Genomic DNA, 15,815 nt, shown 5'->3' with positions numbered 1-15,815 from the left:
TAAATCTATTCAATAAATGTATCTTTCTTAATTCCTTGTCACTGGTACGACACCCAAGGAGTCTGCCCATTTTAATGCAATGGTTACAAAAGAATACAATGGGATATAAAGAATAACAAAATTGTAGAGAGAATAGGCCTGAACACTAGCAATGTCTAGTGGCCCAGGGCTGCCAAATGTACACATAGGATGGTTATAGTACTTTATTTCTGGGATCTTCTTTAAAACACACATGACTTATCATGAGGAAACATACTTATATCAACTGTCTTCACATACAGGTGTGCAGCTATTTCTGTCTCTATCCTTTTGACAAGATAAAACAAAATAATTAGGACCATTTTTATTGTGACAATACAAATCATGATGCTTCATCCTTCCATTCAAACTGCAACAAATAATTGCAAAATTATGGCGAGAAAGAAACATCACCAGGTTTTGTGCCATTGCAATGTAGTCTTTTTCATGCGAATGGCGTGACATTAGTCTGTCCAGCTGGCTGCAAGCTTGGAGGAATCCAAAACATTGAGTGAAAAGTTGTGTCACAAAAATCAAGACGTTGCAAAGCATTGCAGCAAACTGCATGTGAGGTTACAGAAATCATATCCTGCAGTGCAATTGTTCCGAGGATGATTCATGTGGCTATTGATGCAGTCCAAATATCCCCTAAATGTCAGAATATTTCTAATGTTGTGGTGTTTCACAGTCAGTGTGAATGGGCTATCAGTGAGACAGTGAACTTGTGTCTGGGATTACCTCTCTAGCAATAAAACTCACCTTCTCATCTAGAATGATCGGCTTGGGTGCCTCTTTGGAAGGTGTGCTTGCTGCGAGACCCAGGTCCTCATTTGAGAGGTCGCGGCTGTTCCGATGGATCTTGGCCGGTGAGCTTCGACTCGGACTTCCCTGACCCTTATCCTTGTGCTTGTCTGACGTTTTGCTGGATATGCTCTGGTTGCTGTAAGGGTCATCAAAGGAGTTGTATAAAACAGGAAGACAGAAACAAAAGACATCAATGGCTGCCTTTATTATCAATATTTCCAGGGGTAAAAGAAAAAAAAAATCCCCAGAGTATTGAAGCAGCACTACCTATGGAGTGACTGTGAATGCTGTTCAAGGGAATATAATGACAGGAATCAAAAAACATAACAGTTAATGACCTTTGCAAGCTGAGACAAGGCATATATCTTATTTACATAATAGTAGTGGCTGATGAGGAAGTGACTTGGTACAAAAAAAAAGAATGACCACTTGACAAGACAGAACTCACTGATTTCCCCACATGGTAGTGACTAGGCCTGCATTTGAATTCGAATTTACAGCATAGCCAAGAACTGTTTAAATACCAACATGCAAAACAAATCACCCTTTTATGGGAATATTGCACATTTCTATGAACACTTTCAACATTCAGTTATTATCTATTAGGCTGCAAAATACTCGCTTCAATCAAGTTTTTACTTCACGGCTGCGTCACCACTCAGGTATTATTCTCCTGCAGCAATGTCAATCAGAACTGCAATCTTACATTCTTTACTCAGAGAAATAACTAAACTTTAATCTACAGACTTGAGAAGTGATACCTTTAAATCCCTCAAAGAAGTCTTTGTAGCACATTTTATATGATGTGAAGACTAAAAGCCTACTCTGCTTCCTGCATCAAGTGACTTCAAACGAAGGCTACTCTACACCTACAGAGCTAAAATCTCTTCATTCCAAACAAGCGCAAAATTCAACCACTATCTATTTGTATATTGCTCATCTACATGTGTACACTGTCCAATGTCCCATCTGTGAGCTATGAGCTTTCATAGCAGAGAAAAACTAACAAGAGATAACACAAATCTATGCAGAACTCTGGCTTCTTGACCATAGCTTTGCAAGGAGCAACTTTTGTTTTTGTTTTATTTTTTCAGCAAGCCCTTCTGGTTTCAAGCCACTCTTACCAGCTACAATTAAGTAGGGGGTACCACTACCATTGCCCTGGACAAGCTTGACAAATTTGGATATGAAGACTAAACTGCCTCTACATTATGGTGTAAAGAGCATCAAAAACCTCACAACATTTTGCTCACATTTTTGTGCATGCCTACAACACCATGCAGTCAGATTTTGCTACACATTATGAGACTGTCAAATTTTGAGCCTTATTGTTTGTCCAATTATGCTCGCTGAAAAACTGAAAATGTTAGACTCAGAATCAATTTCTATGCCAACACAAACTTAATTCCTATATCAAACTCTTTTTGAGCCACAGTGTAAACCACAGTGTGCCACACTATTCTGACTATGCAACGCAGGCATGCTTTGTGAAAACATTGTTTTTAAAATCCATGTAACTTGTTTACAAATCTTTTATGCTACACATGCAATGAATACAGTTTTTGAGAAAATTCCAAGCTTGGCTACAATGTAAATTTTATGACAAATCTATGATTATTTTTCTTTCAAATGGCCAGTAGCAACATTATTGTCCAAGTCTGGGAGGCATGACTTTTGCACACACAACTGTGACAGAAAATTTAGAATTTATTCGAAAAATCCTTAGGGAACACCGCTTGACATTCAGTCACCACACAACGCAAGCTACATGTGAGTGGAAGGGAATCGCGAGTGAAGTTTTCATTGTACTGTGGCATTTGGCAATTCATTGACCGGTTCGGGCAGGTTTGTGCATTTGAGGAAAACATGCAAACTTGGTACCAGGTACGCCCTCAACTGAGTTGGGCATGCGAAATTGGCACAAAAATAGTCAAAACACAAACTGTGCACTGTGAATAATTACCACCACTCAAACTATGTGGTAAAACTTGCATTTGCACTCCTCCACATTTAAAAGGTTTAGAAATATTTTGTCTTATGCAGGGCTCCACACTAACTTTTTTTTTTTTGGTGGCCCGATGGGGCAACCAAAATCATCAATTTCAAATTTTTGGTGGCCCGAAAAAACCCCCAATAAAAAACATTAAAAGTCTTTTTTTTTTTTTAAATGAGTCAAATATTTAAGTTTTATCATAGTAAAAATTGGAAGCTGGACATATCTACTCATAAATAAACCTCAACAAACTTGCAACACTCACTCTGATCAGGAACTCATTCAGTCCTTTCCATCCATCCTTTAAAGTAATTTAACTGCTATTTTCCGGCACAAAAAGTTACAAATTTATTGGGCCAGACATACTTTTCAAACATTTTTGGTGGCCAGAGGCGGACCACCAAATTTGCCCTTTTTGAAATTTTGTGGCCCGACTTTCATTTTTGCCGGCCCCGGGCCACCGTTAGTGTCGAGTCCTGTCTTATGTCACCATCATTCGATACTATGACAGTAATGTGGCAGTGAATACCACACTTGACAAAATCACAATCATATCATATCTAATTATGATAAGATGAAATATTAAGTAAAAGAAGAAAATTGAAGTCTCAAGCAATGACTGTGCCTAGGCTAGGTCAAATGGGCACATGGGAAAACACACAAGAGTAAAATTTCAAGCCGCATAATCACAAAGCTACAATGATGGCAACCTGCTTATGTGGTATGACCACAATCACTAGAACACAAACATGAGAACACTTGAAGAAAGATGAAATCTATGATTATTTCTGGAATCAAGTGCAGCAGTGGTGGATGATGTAAGCACTGGCAAGACCAAGTGTAGGTTAAAGGGGAAGGCTAGTGACTGATCAGTGAAAATCAGTGGAAATGCTGGGAGATGATTGTTACAATCCTTATGGGATTCATTCAAGAGTTCATTGTATATCTATTGTTGTGTGAAAATGATTTGCTTCAGAACGGTCTCATATTCAAGTAATGTGCAGATTAATGCTCCGTCACTGACCAGGGACGCTAACCTGGAAGCATTAAACTGCACATTACTTGAATATGAGACCATTGGAAAGCAAATCATTTTCACACAACAATAGATATACAATGAACTCTTGAATGAATCCCATAAGGATTGGAACAATCATCTCCCAGCATTTCCACTGATTCCCACTGATCAGTTACTAGCCTTCCCCTTTAAGTCCAAACATGGCTCTCTATATGGTAGAAATTAGTAGGAAACAAACTGCTCCACATCCTCTTGATCTTCAATGAAGTTGAGCATACTGAATTACTTTCCAAAAGTTGGCATTGTATACATTAAACTTGACAATACAACATTTCCTGCTTCCCATGAGATTCGAAAATCTCTACTGACAGGCGAAGAATGAAGAATGTCTGGAAACATAGGGTTGGTGTTTGCGTAACAACAATGTTGTATGTGAAAATCTGTCAAGGTACACGGTGTGTCAGATTCACAGTGCAAACAGTGCAATATGTAACCAGTGGATGAATCACTATGAAAAGGCACACTTACAAGTCTATACAGCATAAATGTATAATATATGACACAAGGAAAGTAAAATGCTATGAAGTGTGCCAGGTAACATGTAATGGTAGGACAGTATTGTTAAATATCTAAGATGAAATGAATCTCTGAATAGCATACAATGTGCCAAATATACATTAATTTGGAGAGACTCCATTCACCACACTTTCCTGCCCCCCTCCCCCATGTGACTTTGTACAAATATTTCTCATGATCGTAGCTTAAAAGGGTATTGTCTCTCAATTTCAAAGGAGCGTCAGAAATATTGATGTTTGTTTTATCACAACTTTGTATGATTTTACTTCCAAACATCACCAACAGCACGAGCTGTATCAGTAAATTAAGAAAATGTGTTACAAACTGTGAACACTAGATGCAATTTTAATCTCATTACAGTTGAACCTCTTTTATCCGGCCTCCCTTTATCCGGATCTCTCTATTATACGGACGCAATCTCGCCGTGATTTATTCATTTTTTTTAAACAATTACGGGAGGAAAGGGGGATTCCCAACTCCTTGAGAACTCCTACACAAACACACATGAATTACATGTACTTGACACATTTCTTAATAATTATTTAGGTTAAATCATCCCAAGAATTTATAAAAGAAAATGATTTCATTCTTGCAAACACGAACCTCTATTTTGGGGTCTGTTACTGAGTGTAACAATGAAAAGGTTGCGTTATACACATTACTACATGTGGTACTACAATGGGCTACATCAGTACATGTGTATGTATATGTACATGTATAAAGCATTGAGTCTCCCGTATCCGGTCAAATCCCTTATCCGGATGAGCCCCGGTCCCGACTTGTCCGGATACAAGAGGTTCAACTGTACTTCAAAAAATAAAAAGTACTCAGAGAGATGCCTGATATGTGATCAGACAGCATTAGTTTTGTAAAGGCAAACCATGATTTACAAAGACAATGTTGAAAATAAAAATATCCCAGCAGGGACTGAAGTGGTTGTTGATATATCATTTAAAAAGGCTGGCCAGTAAGAGTCTGGCAATGAAATGTGTCCTGTCTGCATGTGAGAGTCCACATATAAAGCAAAAATAGAAAAAAGAAAAAAAAATGCACCTGACTTGGTCAGCAAGAGAATGATGATATTTTACTTCTGATCTTGCATATTAGGATCCCTCCATCTTCTTCCCTACACATCATTAATCTTTAGAAGCATATCATTGCAAAAGGCAAGAAATCAACTGTAAGAATCCAGAGTACCTGGTGATTCTTTTTGCAAAGCTGAAACTTTCATATCGTCACTAGGGTGACAAGACCTTGTATCTGAAATTTTTGGTGAAAATGACTTTTTTAGATTAATGGTCAAATAATGGGTTAAGTGATGTCCTGTCCAAATCCTAGCTGTCTTACTCCAAAAATGAAGCCACCATGGCATGTCAAAGGAAAGACTTTCCCATTCGCTATAGTGCTTTGGCCGCCATGTTTTTTGGCTCTCCTGAACATTTGACATTTTGTAGATACGAGGTCTTGTCACCCCAGCAACGATATGCGTCAATCATCCTGATATTCACATTGCTGTATGCACTGCATCTCTTGGCACTTTGACTTTTTGGCCCGAATTCACAAAGGTGGTACAAATGAAACCATGGTTTAAACCATAGACAAAAACCATGGAGCGCCAAGTGTCGCACGGAATATTTCGTTACGAAATCAGTCATTTCATCGATGAAATGATTAGTTTGTACCAAAATGAACATTTCGTCCACGAAATGATAATTTCGTTAAAGAAATGGTCATTTTGTTGACGAAATGACCAATTTCGTAATGAAATATTCCGTGCGACACTTGCGCTCCATGGTTTTTGTCCATGGTTTAAACCATGGTTTCATTTGCACCACTTTCGTGAATTCGGGCCTTTGAGTTACTTTCAGTGCAATGCTCGACATAGTTACCAAAGACTTGAGCACGATGAAAATGGATGTAACAGTCTACACTTCACACTAATGCATATCAATGCAAGTACGCTAAAAATATTCTTCCACTGAATAATGGAAGATAACTGCATTAAACATACTAAAATGCTCAGGCAGACTTACTACCAAGTTCCAATTATTGTTCTCATGGAAGAGTATGTTTATCAGAGGCAACAACAAAAAATGTATGAAAAATCTGGGTCAGTCAAATAATTTCAGCTGTACCTTGATAGTAATCAAGCTTGTTAATCTTTAGAAGTACATCTACTTTTCAGTGAGACCACAATAACTACCACGCGTTCTAAAGATGATTGAATGTTATGTGTGTACTTGCCATTAAAGCTTTTTCTATACCTATGCACTGAGTTTTTCAAAAATAAAATCATCTATTATAAGTGAAATTGAATATAACCATAACACACCACCAAGAATCGGTGAGAAAAGCAATATTAAAGATAGAAAAGAATACAGTGTATTTAAATTAACAATGGTATGTGGTTTAGAAGTGTAATGTCACTACTTCCTACTTTCTTCACCTTAACTATTTTGAGGCTACTTCATGTGCTGGTGAACATATATGTCCCCAACAATCTCAGGTCTTGAGCATGGATGTGAATTATTTCACTTTCATGTGCTGTGATTGTACACAGTTCTTGAGTCACCTGTGGAGGAGCCATCCTTTCCATATGCATGTACAATTGAAAGCATAGTTGAAAAGCACATTTGTGGATTGATGTCCAAACCATGAAGTATTCACTGCGACAGAAACTTTTAAGCTTTGACAAGACTGGGACAATGAACAAGAAGCACCATATGCTGTGTGCTATGATCTTGGAATGAAAATTTGCTGCAAGTCTCACAAAAAGATCATTTTGGATTTTTAAGAGAAAAATGAAACAAAAGTTTTGCAGGTTTCCAGGGAAATACTCACGACAGAGAGAGTTGCCTTTGTAATAAGGCCATTGTTGGCAAGCTGATATTTCTGGGAGTGGAAGAACATAATAGGCATGTATGAAAGGGTCTATTTACAGATGACTTGGAACCCTGTAATAGTAGGCCAAGCACAGTGCACACTGTAGTTTCTAATCTCTCTACAGGTGGCTAAAATTCGAATATCACCTGTTACTGCTATGAGGAATGTCGATGGATATGAATGCACATATGATAAACAGCTCATATTACCTTCATGTGCATGATTTACATACACTTGGTTATAAATTGACTGTGAAGTCTCAGCTATCTACAAGATTCATGCTGTCGTCTACTGCTTATATGAAGACGATTGCATTCAGTGAATGAATGTGAAACATGCACATGAGCATAAACTACATGTGTAATCATTTGAGTATACATTCTATCGCTATGTCATATATAGATAGCTTTCGCTATGAAGCATGCAGTCATCTACATGTACACACATATATACATTCTACCAGGCAGGGAAATAATATTTAATGGTAATGTGGATATATAAATTTGGTATTTCCAGAGTTAGGATAAAAACCATGAATCTACTTCTTGTTCATACAGGCATATCAAATGTATGTGGAGATTAATCACCCTTACAAAAACTGGCCCAGTTAATGAGCTTGTACAAGCAATAATAGTATGCAGTCAATGTTATTAAACAAAGAAAGGATTATCTGCACATCCATCAAACTTTCCTCTTTTCATTGTCTAAATAATGTAAAAGACTAGACTACTCATCTCTGGTTCAGTTGGATCATTCATGAAGAAGAACTGTCCCACACATCCCTCGTACTATACAAATGCATTTTCAGGTTAAGGGATCAGAACAATGCCCTTTGTTTTGCAGACACACACTAACACAGGACTGTTCCTATAACATATTAGTTACAAAGAGTAGTTACAAGAAAGCTGATAATGTGTGTGTGTGCAAATAAAATGTGTGAATAAAGTGTGTATGAAATGATATCAAGGAGAACAGGCCATAGACCAACACCCAACAGACATATTTCAGATGTGACATAAAAATGTCAAGATAAATAAACAAAGTAATGCTAATGCTCTATCAGGATAAATGGCCAATCTAAAAATAAAAGTATAAAAGTAATAATGATAAATATGATAGAGTAATATCTATCAATTATAACAGCAGTAAATACAAGAATAGAAGCCGAAAGAATAAATCAGAAACTGTAACAAGAAAATGATTATAAACTCTTGTAAATTGTTTTCCTTGACACATGAGCTGTACCAACAGATAAAGAGTCCATCTATACAGATTTTTGTTGTTTTGTTTTGTGTTTTTGATATCCGAGCATTTCCTCAATCATGGGGAGGGGGATTCCCTAAAAGTTTGTTTATATCATGTATACTAGGATTATACACTAGACACTGTCAGATACCTGTAAACAGAAACATTTGGGACTGAAATATCATTACAATATATTAGTCTCATTTGCTTGGTGTATTCTTAATCCAAGTGTACTGCCTGATTTGGAGAGGGAAACTTGAATACAATTTCCATAGGAGTAAAGAAATTTTCTCCAATTTTTTCTCATTCATCTGTAATTGATTAGGGTGCACAATCATTGTAGGAACTATTGTTTGTTTCATACACTCAGTACAAAGTTTTCATTTCAATTCCTACTCTTATGATAGATTCAAAAGTAATAAAAACCTGAGGGAAATGCATCAATACATGCAAAGAAAAGCACTCTAATCATTGTTTACTGCTTGGTGTAAATAAAGTCAGTAACAGAAAGAGAGGATGAGAATCGAAACTAAACAAAGAAAGATGGATCTAGAAACTTGCTTATTTACAAATACTGAAATGTGACAAATTTCGTAGACTGAGACACTCAAAGGTTTCCCAAATATTTCCATGACTTGAATAACAGTGAGAGAAAAATCAATTCATTTAGTCCAGGGAAAAGGATGCTACTTAAAGGCGTAAAATTGATATCCCTGTTCTTTCAATCTATTAAACCTACATATAATGTGCTTTGTTGTTCATTATTACACCGAGGAAACATAAATGGGTGTTGGTCTTTCATACACAAGTCTTTGGTCTTTGGTGAAGAAGATAATGTACACTCGTTACATATTTCACAAGACATGGATGGATGTAATCTTGTTAATATCGATGAAGATAAATTTGTGAGAGAAAGACGGCCACCTTGTCTTTGCGAGATACTTACGACAACGACCGGTGCTTATTTGTGAGTTTCTGCTGCACACTCAGAAAGCTGACAAAAGACAATGCATGCATTAGGGTTACATGGCCCCACTCAAAAGGATGCGTGCAGGGTCCTTGTTCAACCTCCATCCAAACATTAAAGGAGGGTTGGGTCTTGAGACTTATAGACGACCTATTTTATAGAATGATAACTATTTGTATTTGATTCATAAAATGCTGCAGCAATGTTAATTTTGCTACTACAGCTGACAGCAATGCAAAGCCTGCAATATGTTTTCATTTGATGTGTAAAGGTTGGAAATATAATTGCTTTTCACCAATGTTTTAGTCAATTGATTATACCTTACGATATCAAAGTATCCTCTAACATACTGCATTAAAAAAATGTAAATCACTCAACTTCATGCAAACTGAAAATGTTCACATCAAAAGTTTTCGGTAACAATGCACAAATAAATACACAACAATTCAAAGTCTTGCAGAATGCAATTTAAAAAAAAAAAACAGTTTGTAACTAAAACACACTAAAAACATTCACCTTCTGGAAAATGTATTTCATCCATACAACATACACACTTGTACAAAATATTTGTGGGATGCAAACTGGGGATGAGAGGTACTTGATATTGAAGGACAGGCATCGCTCCCCAGAGAATGTGACATTACATACAATTTGTGCTCTTCACTGATTTGAAGGAAAGCCCACCACCCTGTGGAAACTGTGCACAGGAAGAGGACTGGGGTAGCAGACTGATTCATCTGGACATGGATTCATCAAAGTTGTCAGCTCTGATAGAAAGCTGTCAGTCTCTGACAATTTCAGTAAAATCCTTGGTTTTGATTGGCTGAGAAGCTCAGGTCACCGACTGTTTCTGTGGTGACTGTCAGAAACTGACAACTTGTCAGGGCTGACAACTTTCATGAAACGGTGCCCAGGGTGCGGAGAGTGACGGAGGATTCTATATTCAAAGTATTTCAAGACATGTTTCAGAGTAAATAGACCCTTTCCCCGAGTCGTGCAGTGTACAAAAATTGGGTACATGGAGGTGTATACCGATAGTTATCAGCAGTTTGAACTTCAAACAGCTGTTTTGTGCCCACACTCACATCAATAAGCTTTGAATGCTACAGTAGTCACAATATCATTTGTGTCAAATAGCTACAGTTTTCTGTGCAGTTTTTCAGGGCAACTGGAAAACGACAACAAACCAATCAAAAAAATTAAGGGACAAGCAGCTTTTTAATCCAGTACACAAGGCAAGAAATTGATTTCGTACAATGCAACAGCAAGAACAATGTATGCAGCTTGTGTCGTAATGCATAGGGCAAGGACGGGGGGGGGGGGGGGGGGGATGGAGCTGGGTGGAGGGTAAGACTCTGTTTGACACTTCCACTTGTATCTAGTCCTAATGCTGTATGCTTAGTAGTGACTCTCAGATATTCACTATTCACACAGGGGAGGAACACAATGAAGCTTTCCCACTTTTCTTCTTCTATCTATATAGCATGCAGCTCTTATTTGCCATACATTGACAGGTAAATGTGTACATTAGGGGAGGAACTAGGTTACACATTTGACTGTAGTTAAGAATGTTTACTCATATAAAAGAACCAATATATATCCAATGTATAATTAAGGGTCAGAAGTCAAATTCACCTGATGGAGCAGATCACTGTACATCACGGCATCTCTAGGGACATACAGCATACTTGGGCACAATTTTCACTGTCCACTGCTCAATGCATGAACATTTAGAGCAGTAATCTTACATAGGTTGTTCCAAAACTAAATTCCACACTGCAAGACAAAGTTGGCAACAATTAAAAGATTTGCAAAGGCTACTGTGTCTAGTGTCACTGCGGGGTAATAACAAACTGCTGGGGCGAGGCATTCATGCATTTATCCTCGGGTGAAACTGCAGAGTTATTGCATAGCATTTATATACTAACTTGGCGTGGCATTGGGACATGCCTGTATCTCTCCAAGACTTACTCTTTCTCTGGATTTGAGATGATGCTGCTCCGCGAGCCTTGCGTGTCAGACGAGGTGGAAGAAGTGGACGTGACAGAGAGAGGGCGCCCCGAATATGTCTGGCCTCGCGAATGTCGCCTGGCGAAAGACTGGATCAGCTTGTCGTTTGGTGTCAGGGCAAAATTCTCTATCAACTGTGCAATAAAAGAAGGGTAAAGGTCAATGAGAATATTCAGCTCTGGGAAGTCTTTCCTCCATCTCTCAAAAATCCAGAATGAGACTGATGATGATGTTTTCTGTTATGGTTCGCCCACCTTTTCACTCCGTGCTTTGTTCCTCTGTGTGTATTTTGGTCAACCATCATGCACACTTTTTACACACTTCACACACTTTCAGTCTTCAGTAACCATCTTTCCACATCACTTATCATTCTATTCCATCTTCCCCACTTCTCATATTCTTTCTCTTTAAGCTGAATAATCATCTTGGCCACAACTTGCACCAGATTACCCTATCTTTTCACATGTATTCAGTCTTTTCCTCTGAACCAGGGATGGGTGGCCAGGGGCAACCAGGGATGACATCTCATAGTGCTTTGTATCAAGTAAAAAGGGCCCTATAAAAATATTAACTATTGTTATTATTATTTACAAATGTACATTCAGCCTCCTTGGACAGTTTTGTCTCATTTTTTTTACTGTTCAAATATTCCTCTTTTTAACCTCTTCTTCATCCCTCCAAGCACTAAATCATTCTAATCCTTTTCTCCCCTCTCTCCAATGGTGCATCTTCCATTCCTACATTCAACCTTCTACCCCTCATGTCTTCCCATCTTCCTCTCATCTCTCCTTCCTGCTGCACACTCCTCTCCCCACATCTCTGCCAACCTTCTTGCCATATCGCTCCTCCACGATCTGCCTCCTCTTCTGGAACTGGGCCTCCATCTTCTGCTGGAAAGGTCGAAGGTCATCAGACATCTTGTTCCTGTGCAGCGTCAGGCCTAGCTCGACGAGAGGGATCTATGTGCGAAACAGAGACAACACTGGTAGATAAAAGATCTGGTCCATGTGGGGATACCACAGAGTGAGTAAGCTGGCTCAGGTCTGATAGTATTAGAGGATCCCTGTAATGAATTGTGAACAGCTTTATCACTGATCTCTATGTATTCAGTACACACACAGCCACAGAATCTTGACGGGAGTTGACCGTTACCAATGACTGCATGCTTCAATGCACATTTCTGCTAATTGCTGGTATTTGTGGTTTTGGAACATACCCCAGTGGGCAGAGAATGTCTCCACTCCACCACGTCTTTAACTGCCCACTATAACAATCATGCAAGCATATGAATGCAACAGGCTACCACATCTATGCACTCAATGTTGAATACAAAGGATTGCTACGTCTCTTGGTCAGCCATGGACAAAAGAAACACAGCATGAATTACAATTTTGTTGAAGATGCATCTTACCCAGTACCTCTACCTTGAAATGTTTGGCAAATCGCCTTACAAAGACCGAGACAAATAAGTTATTGTAAATCAACTTGAGTGACTGATGTCTGTCATTCTGCCCTTTGCATTTTAGCTTTTTCAACAAAGTAAGAGAACAAGGTGGCATACAGTGATACTGTACCTGTTCAGCAAAGAGCTCCTTCAGTCTTGTGATGTGGATAACATCCTCGGGATGTTTGGTGATGTATTCCTCCACACAGAATGCCTGAGAGTAGAATCAACGAGATAGCAAACATCTTCTTCATCTTACTATCCAATTTAGGAAGTGATTTGATTTGATTTGATTTGATTCATTCATTTATATATTATGTACTGATTTGATTTATTTCCACATTCAGTCACTGAGGACAACATACCATATGTGTCAGGAAGATTTTCACATTTTTTTTTGTCTTTCGTCTACTACTATTCTGTTTTGTAACCTGTACAAAATCAAGTAACTTTTTCTTCTTTCTATGGCACAACATTTCTGGTTGATACCATTTGCTAGCCGTGAGGGGTTGGCATCATTTGCCCATTTTCCGGTGCGGTCATGTGGAAGGATCATTAATTTACCTAACCAAACCCTAGTATTAAGTAATTGTCAGTGACGTATTATTCATCACATTCTTTCACTTGTGCTGTGATGCTATATTGGAGTACTGCAACACAGTTTTTCTCCTAGTGGGATTGTCTCCCTTGCACTCTATTCAAATTTTGGGAAAATAATTTTAATGGCTCGCTGAAAAACTAAGAGCTGATATGGGTGCACACATAATTGAGGGATAGCATTCAAGAGTCCTGATGGATCCTCTTGCAACTCACCCGTTCATACATGACTGGTCCGCCCATGACAGCTGAGTCAATGACCCCATTGAGCTGCAGGCTGAGAGGGTTGATGGGAAGGTTGGGGTCCTCCTCATGCTGGATGATGAGCGCCCTCAACTTTCGGTTGACGTCCTCCATGTTCTCGATGGCATTCTGGATGGGACTCAGCTCTTCCTGCAGGAGTCAAGCCAGTAAGAATTAGACAATGAAAATCTAGTAAACCTGTGAGTTGGTAGGCTTGTAAAGACACTTTATTTATCCTTCAGTGTAACAAAGATAAACTGATAAAATTCTGACATCACTGAAAACTGAATCTCAACAGGGCTCTTCATTCATATGAAATGAAACATTCTCAATCACACCATTTTGACACACAAACTTATTCACCTCTCCACTTGCGCCAGTTTTTGTGTTTCTTAGATGTTCTCGTATTTTTTTAAATATTTGAACACATTGAGACCCTATTCCCATAGGGATGCTACAATTATGTACCTCCCAAGTTTGGTGAGATTCGTTGTGTGGTTTCCAAAAAGAAGATGAAAATTTAAAAAAAGTTTATGCATGATGGATGTCGGAGGATGAATGATTGCAATAGCTCACTTTAAGTCTGGCTCAGGTGAACTATAAAGAGAGAGAAAAAAAAATTAATATAAATATGAACTTAAAGGGGCTGTACAGTACTAGTTGAGGTGGGGATACATGTTTTTTACATTCCTAAGTGAGATAATGAGAATCCTCTTATGAAATATGAAAGAGCATGTTATTTTAAGAAGGATGCAATGTTTATTTGATGAAAATTGATTTTCTAATGGCTGAGATATCCAAAAAAGTGATAATAATAAAAGACTACAGGCCACAACTTTATTAGGATCTCCTTGTTTCACTTTGTTTTTGGATATCTTGGCCACTTCAAAACCGATTTTCAGCAAATAAACTTTTGATACCCCATAGAATTGCATGCTCTTTAACATCTCATTGACTGGTTTCTGAATATCTCGCAAAATGTTAAAAGCTAAATCCTCACCTCGACCAGAACTGTACACACCCTTTAAAAACTTTTATATATCATGGTAATGCTATCTTCAAGCAAGCTATTGCAAGATCAATACAAATGACTGTCCATCAATAAGTTTTTTAAAATATCACAAACTGACCGTAAAAGTGTCTGTGACTTCAAACCAGCGCAGGATGCCCGGCAGTTTGTACTCTGTGCTGAAGTGTGTCCTCTCAATCCACATGGTCTTGAACTCATTATCTCGGTCCTTCTGCTCTTTGTGGAAAGGTCTTGAGTAGGTAAACTTCTGCACCTCATTCACTGAGTAGTAGCTGTAGGATAGAGTACATGGGTCACATAGACAGCAGTTAAAGTGTCAACCTTCTGTTAAAATTTTCAACCAACAAAATGAAATGTGCTGATTACTATTTTTCATTCCCCTTTCCCTTCCCCATAGAAGTAAAATAGATGACACGAGTCAATCAAATCTTCAGTAAATGCCTAGAGAGCTTTAAAACACACACATATACAATAAAAAAAGTGAATACAGCTCTTTCTCAGGATCAAGCAGACATCAAATGAATCAATGATTGGTTCCTTACTTCATGTAATCCTGAAAGTAGAAGTCTATTGATATGATATGAAATACATGGTTTCAACAAACCGGATGAATGGTAAACAATGATCGATCTCACCCACACATAGATTCAATGGAAAAGTTTAGGAGATAATTGATAATGTTTGACACAGGTAGTAGAATGTGAATGTTTTCAGTTGAATACCTGAGAATCTGCTCACTGATGTTCTTCCCTCTGAACTCCTTCTTGTTGTCTCTCTTTGGTTGAACTGGGACAATTTGCAAGACTGGAAGAAAGCAGAGTTAAGGAGCATTCCCATATGAAGTGTTCATTCATTCACTCCTACAGCATGAGGCTGACACGTTCATTCACTCACTCCTACAGCATGAGGTCGATATCGTCTACTGACTAATGCTAGTCACATGGCTCTTGTGGGGTAGACCACAAAGGGATTATTCCCTCTTTTAAG

The 15,815-nt window shown here is 38.2% G+C and overlaps 1 protein-coding gene across 1 annotated transcript in view; it reads right to left on the bottom strand.

Moving 5' to 3' along the window:
• The window catches only part of LOC139727778 (dedicator of cytokinesis protein 1-like), a 136,111-nt gene that overhangs the window by 17,905 nt on the left and 102,391 nt on the right, over window positions 1-15,815 (bottom strand). The window contains exons 38-45 of the mRNA XM_071638754.1: window positions 15,551-15,632; window positions 14,929-15,100; window positions 13,772-13,948; window positions 13,089-13,172; window positions 12,342-12,473; window positions 11,476-11,648; window positions 9,484-9,531; window positions 778-958 (exon numbers count right to left, since the gene is read on the bottom strand). Coding sequence (XP_071494855.1) covers window positions 778-958; window positions 9,484-9,531; window positions 11,476-11,648; window positions 12,342-12,473; window positions 13,089-13,172; window positions 13,772-13,948; window positions 14,929-15,100; window positions 15,551-15,632 — 1,049 coding nt within the window. The remainder of the gene's footprint in view (window positions 1-777; window positions 959-9,483; window positions 9,532-11,475; window positions 11,649-12,341; window positions 12,474-13,088; window positions 13,173-13,771; window positions 13,949-14,928; window positions 15,101-15,550; window positions 15,633-15,815) is intronic.

This window comes from Diadema antillarum, unplaced genomic scaffold (genome assembly GCF_040938485.1).
Source record: "Diadema antillarum isolate AM-2024a unplaced genomic scaffold, OU_Dant_1.0 seq00000150_RagTag, whole genome shotgun sequence".
NCBI lineage: Eukaryota > Metazoa > Echinodermata > Echinoidea > Diadematoida > Diadematidae > Diadema > Diadema antillarum.
The sequence above is the reverse complement of the archived record's forward strand: the minus strand, read 5'-3'. Positions and strand labels throughout refer to the sequence as shown.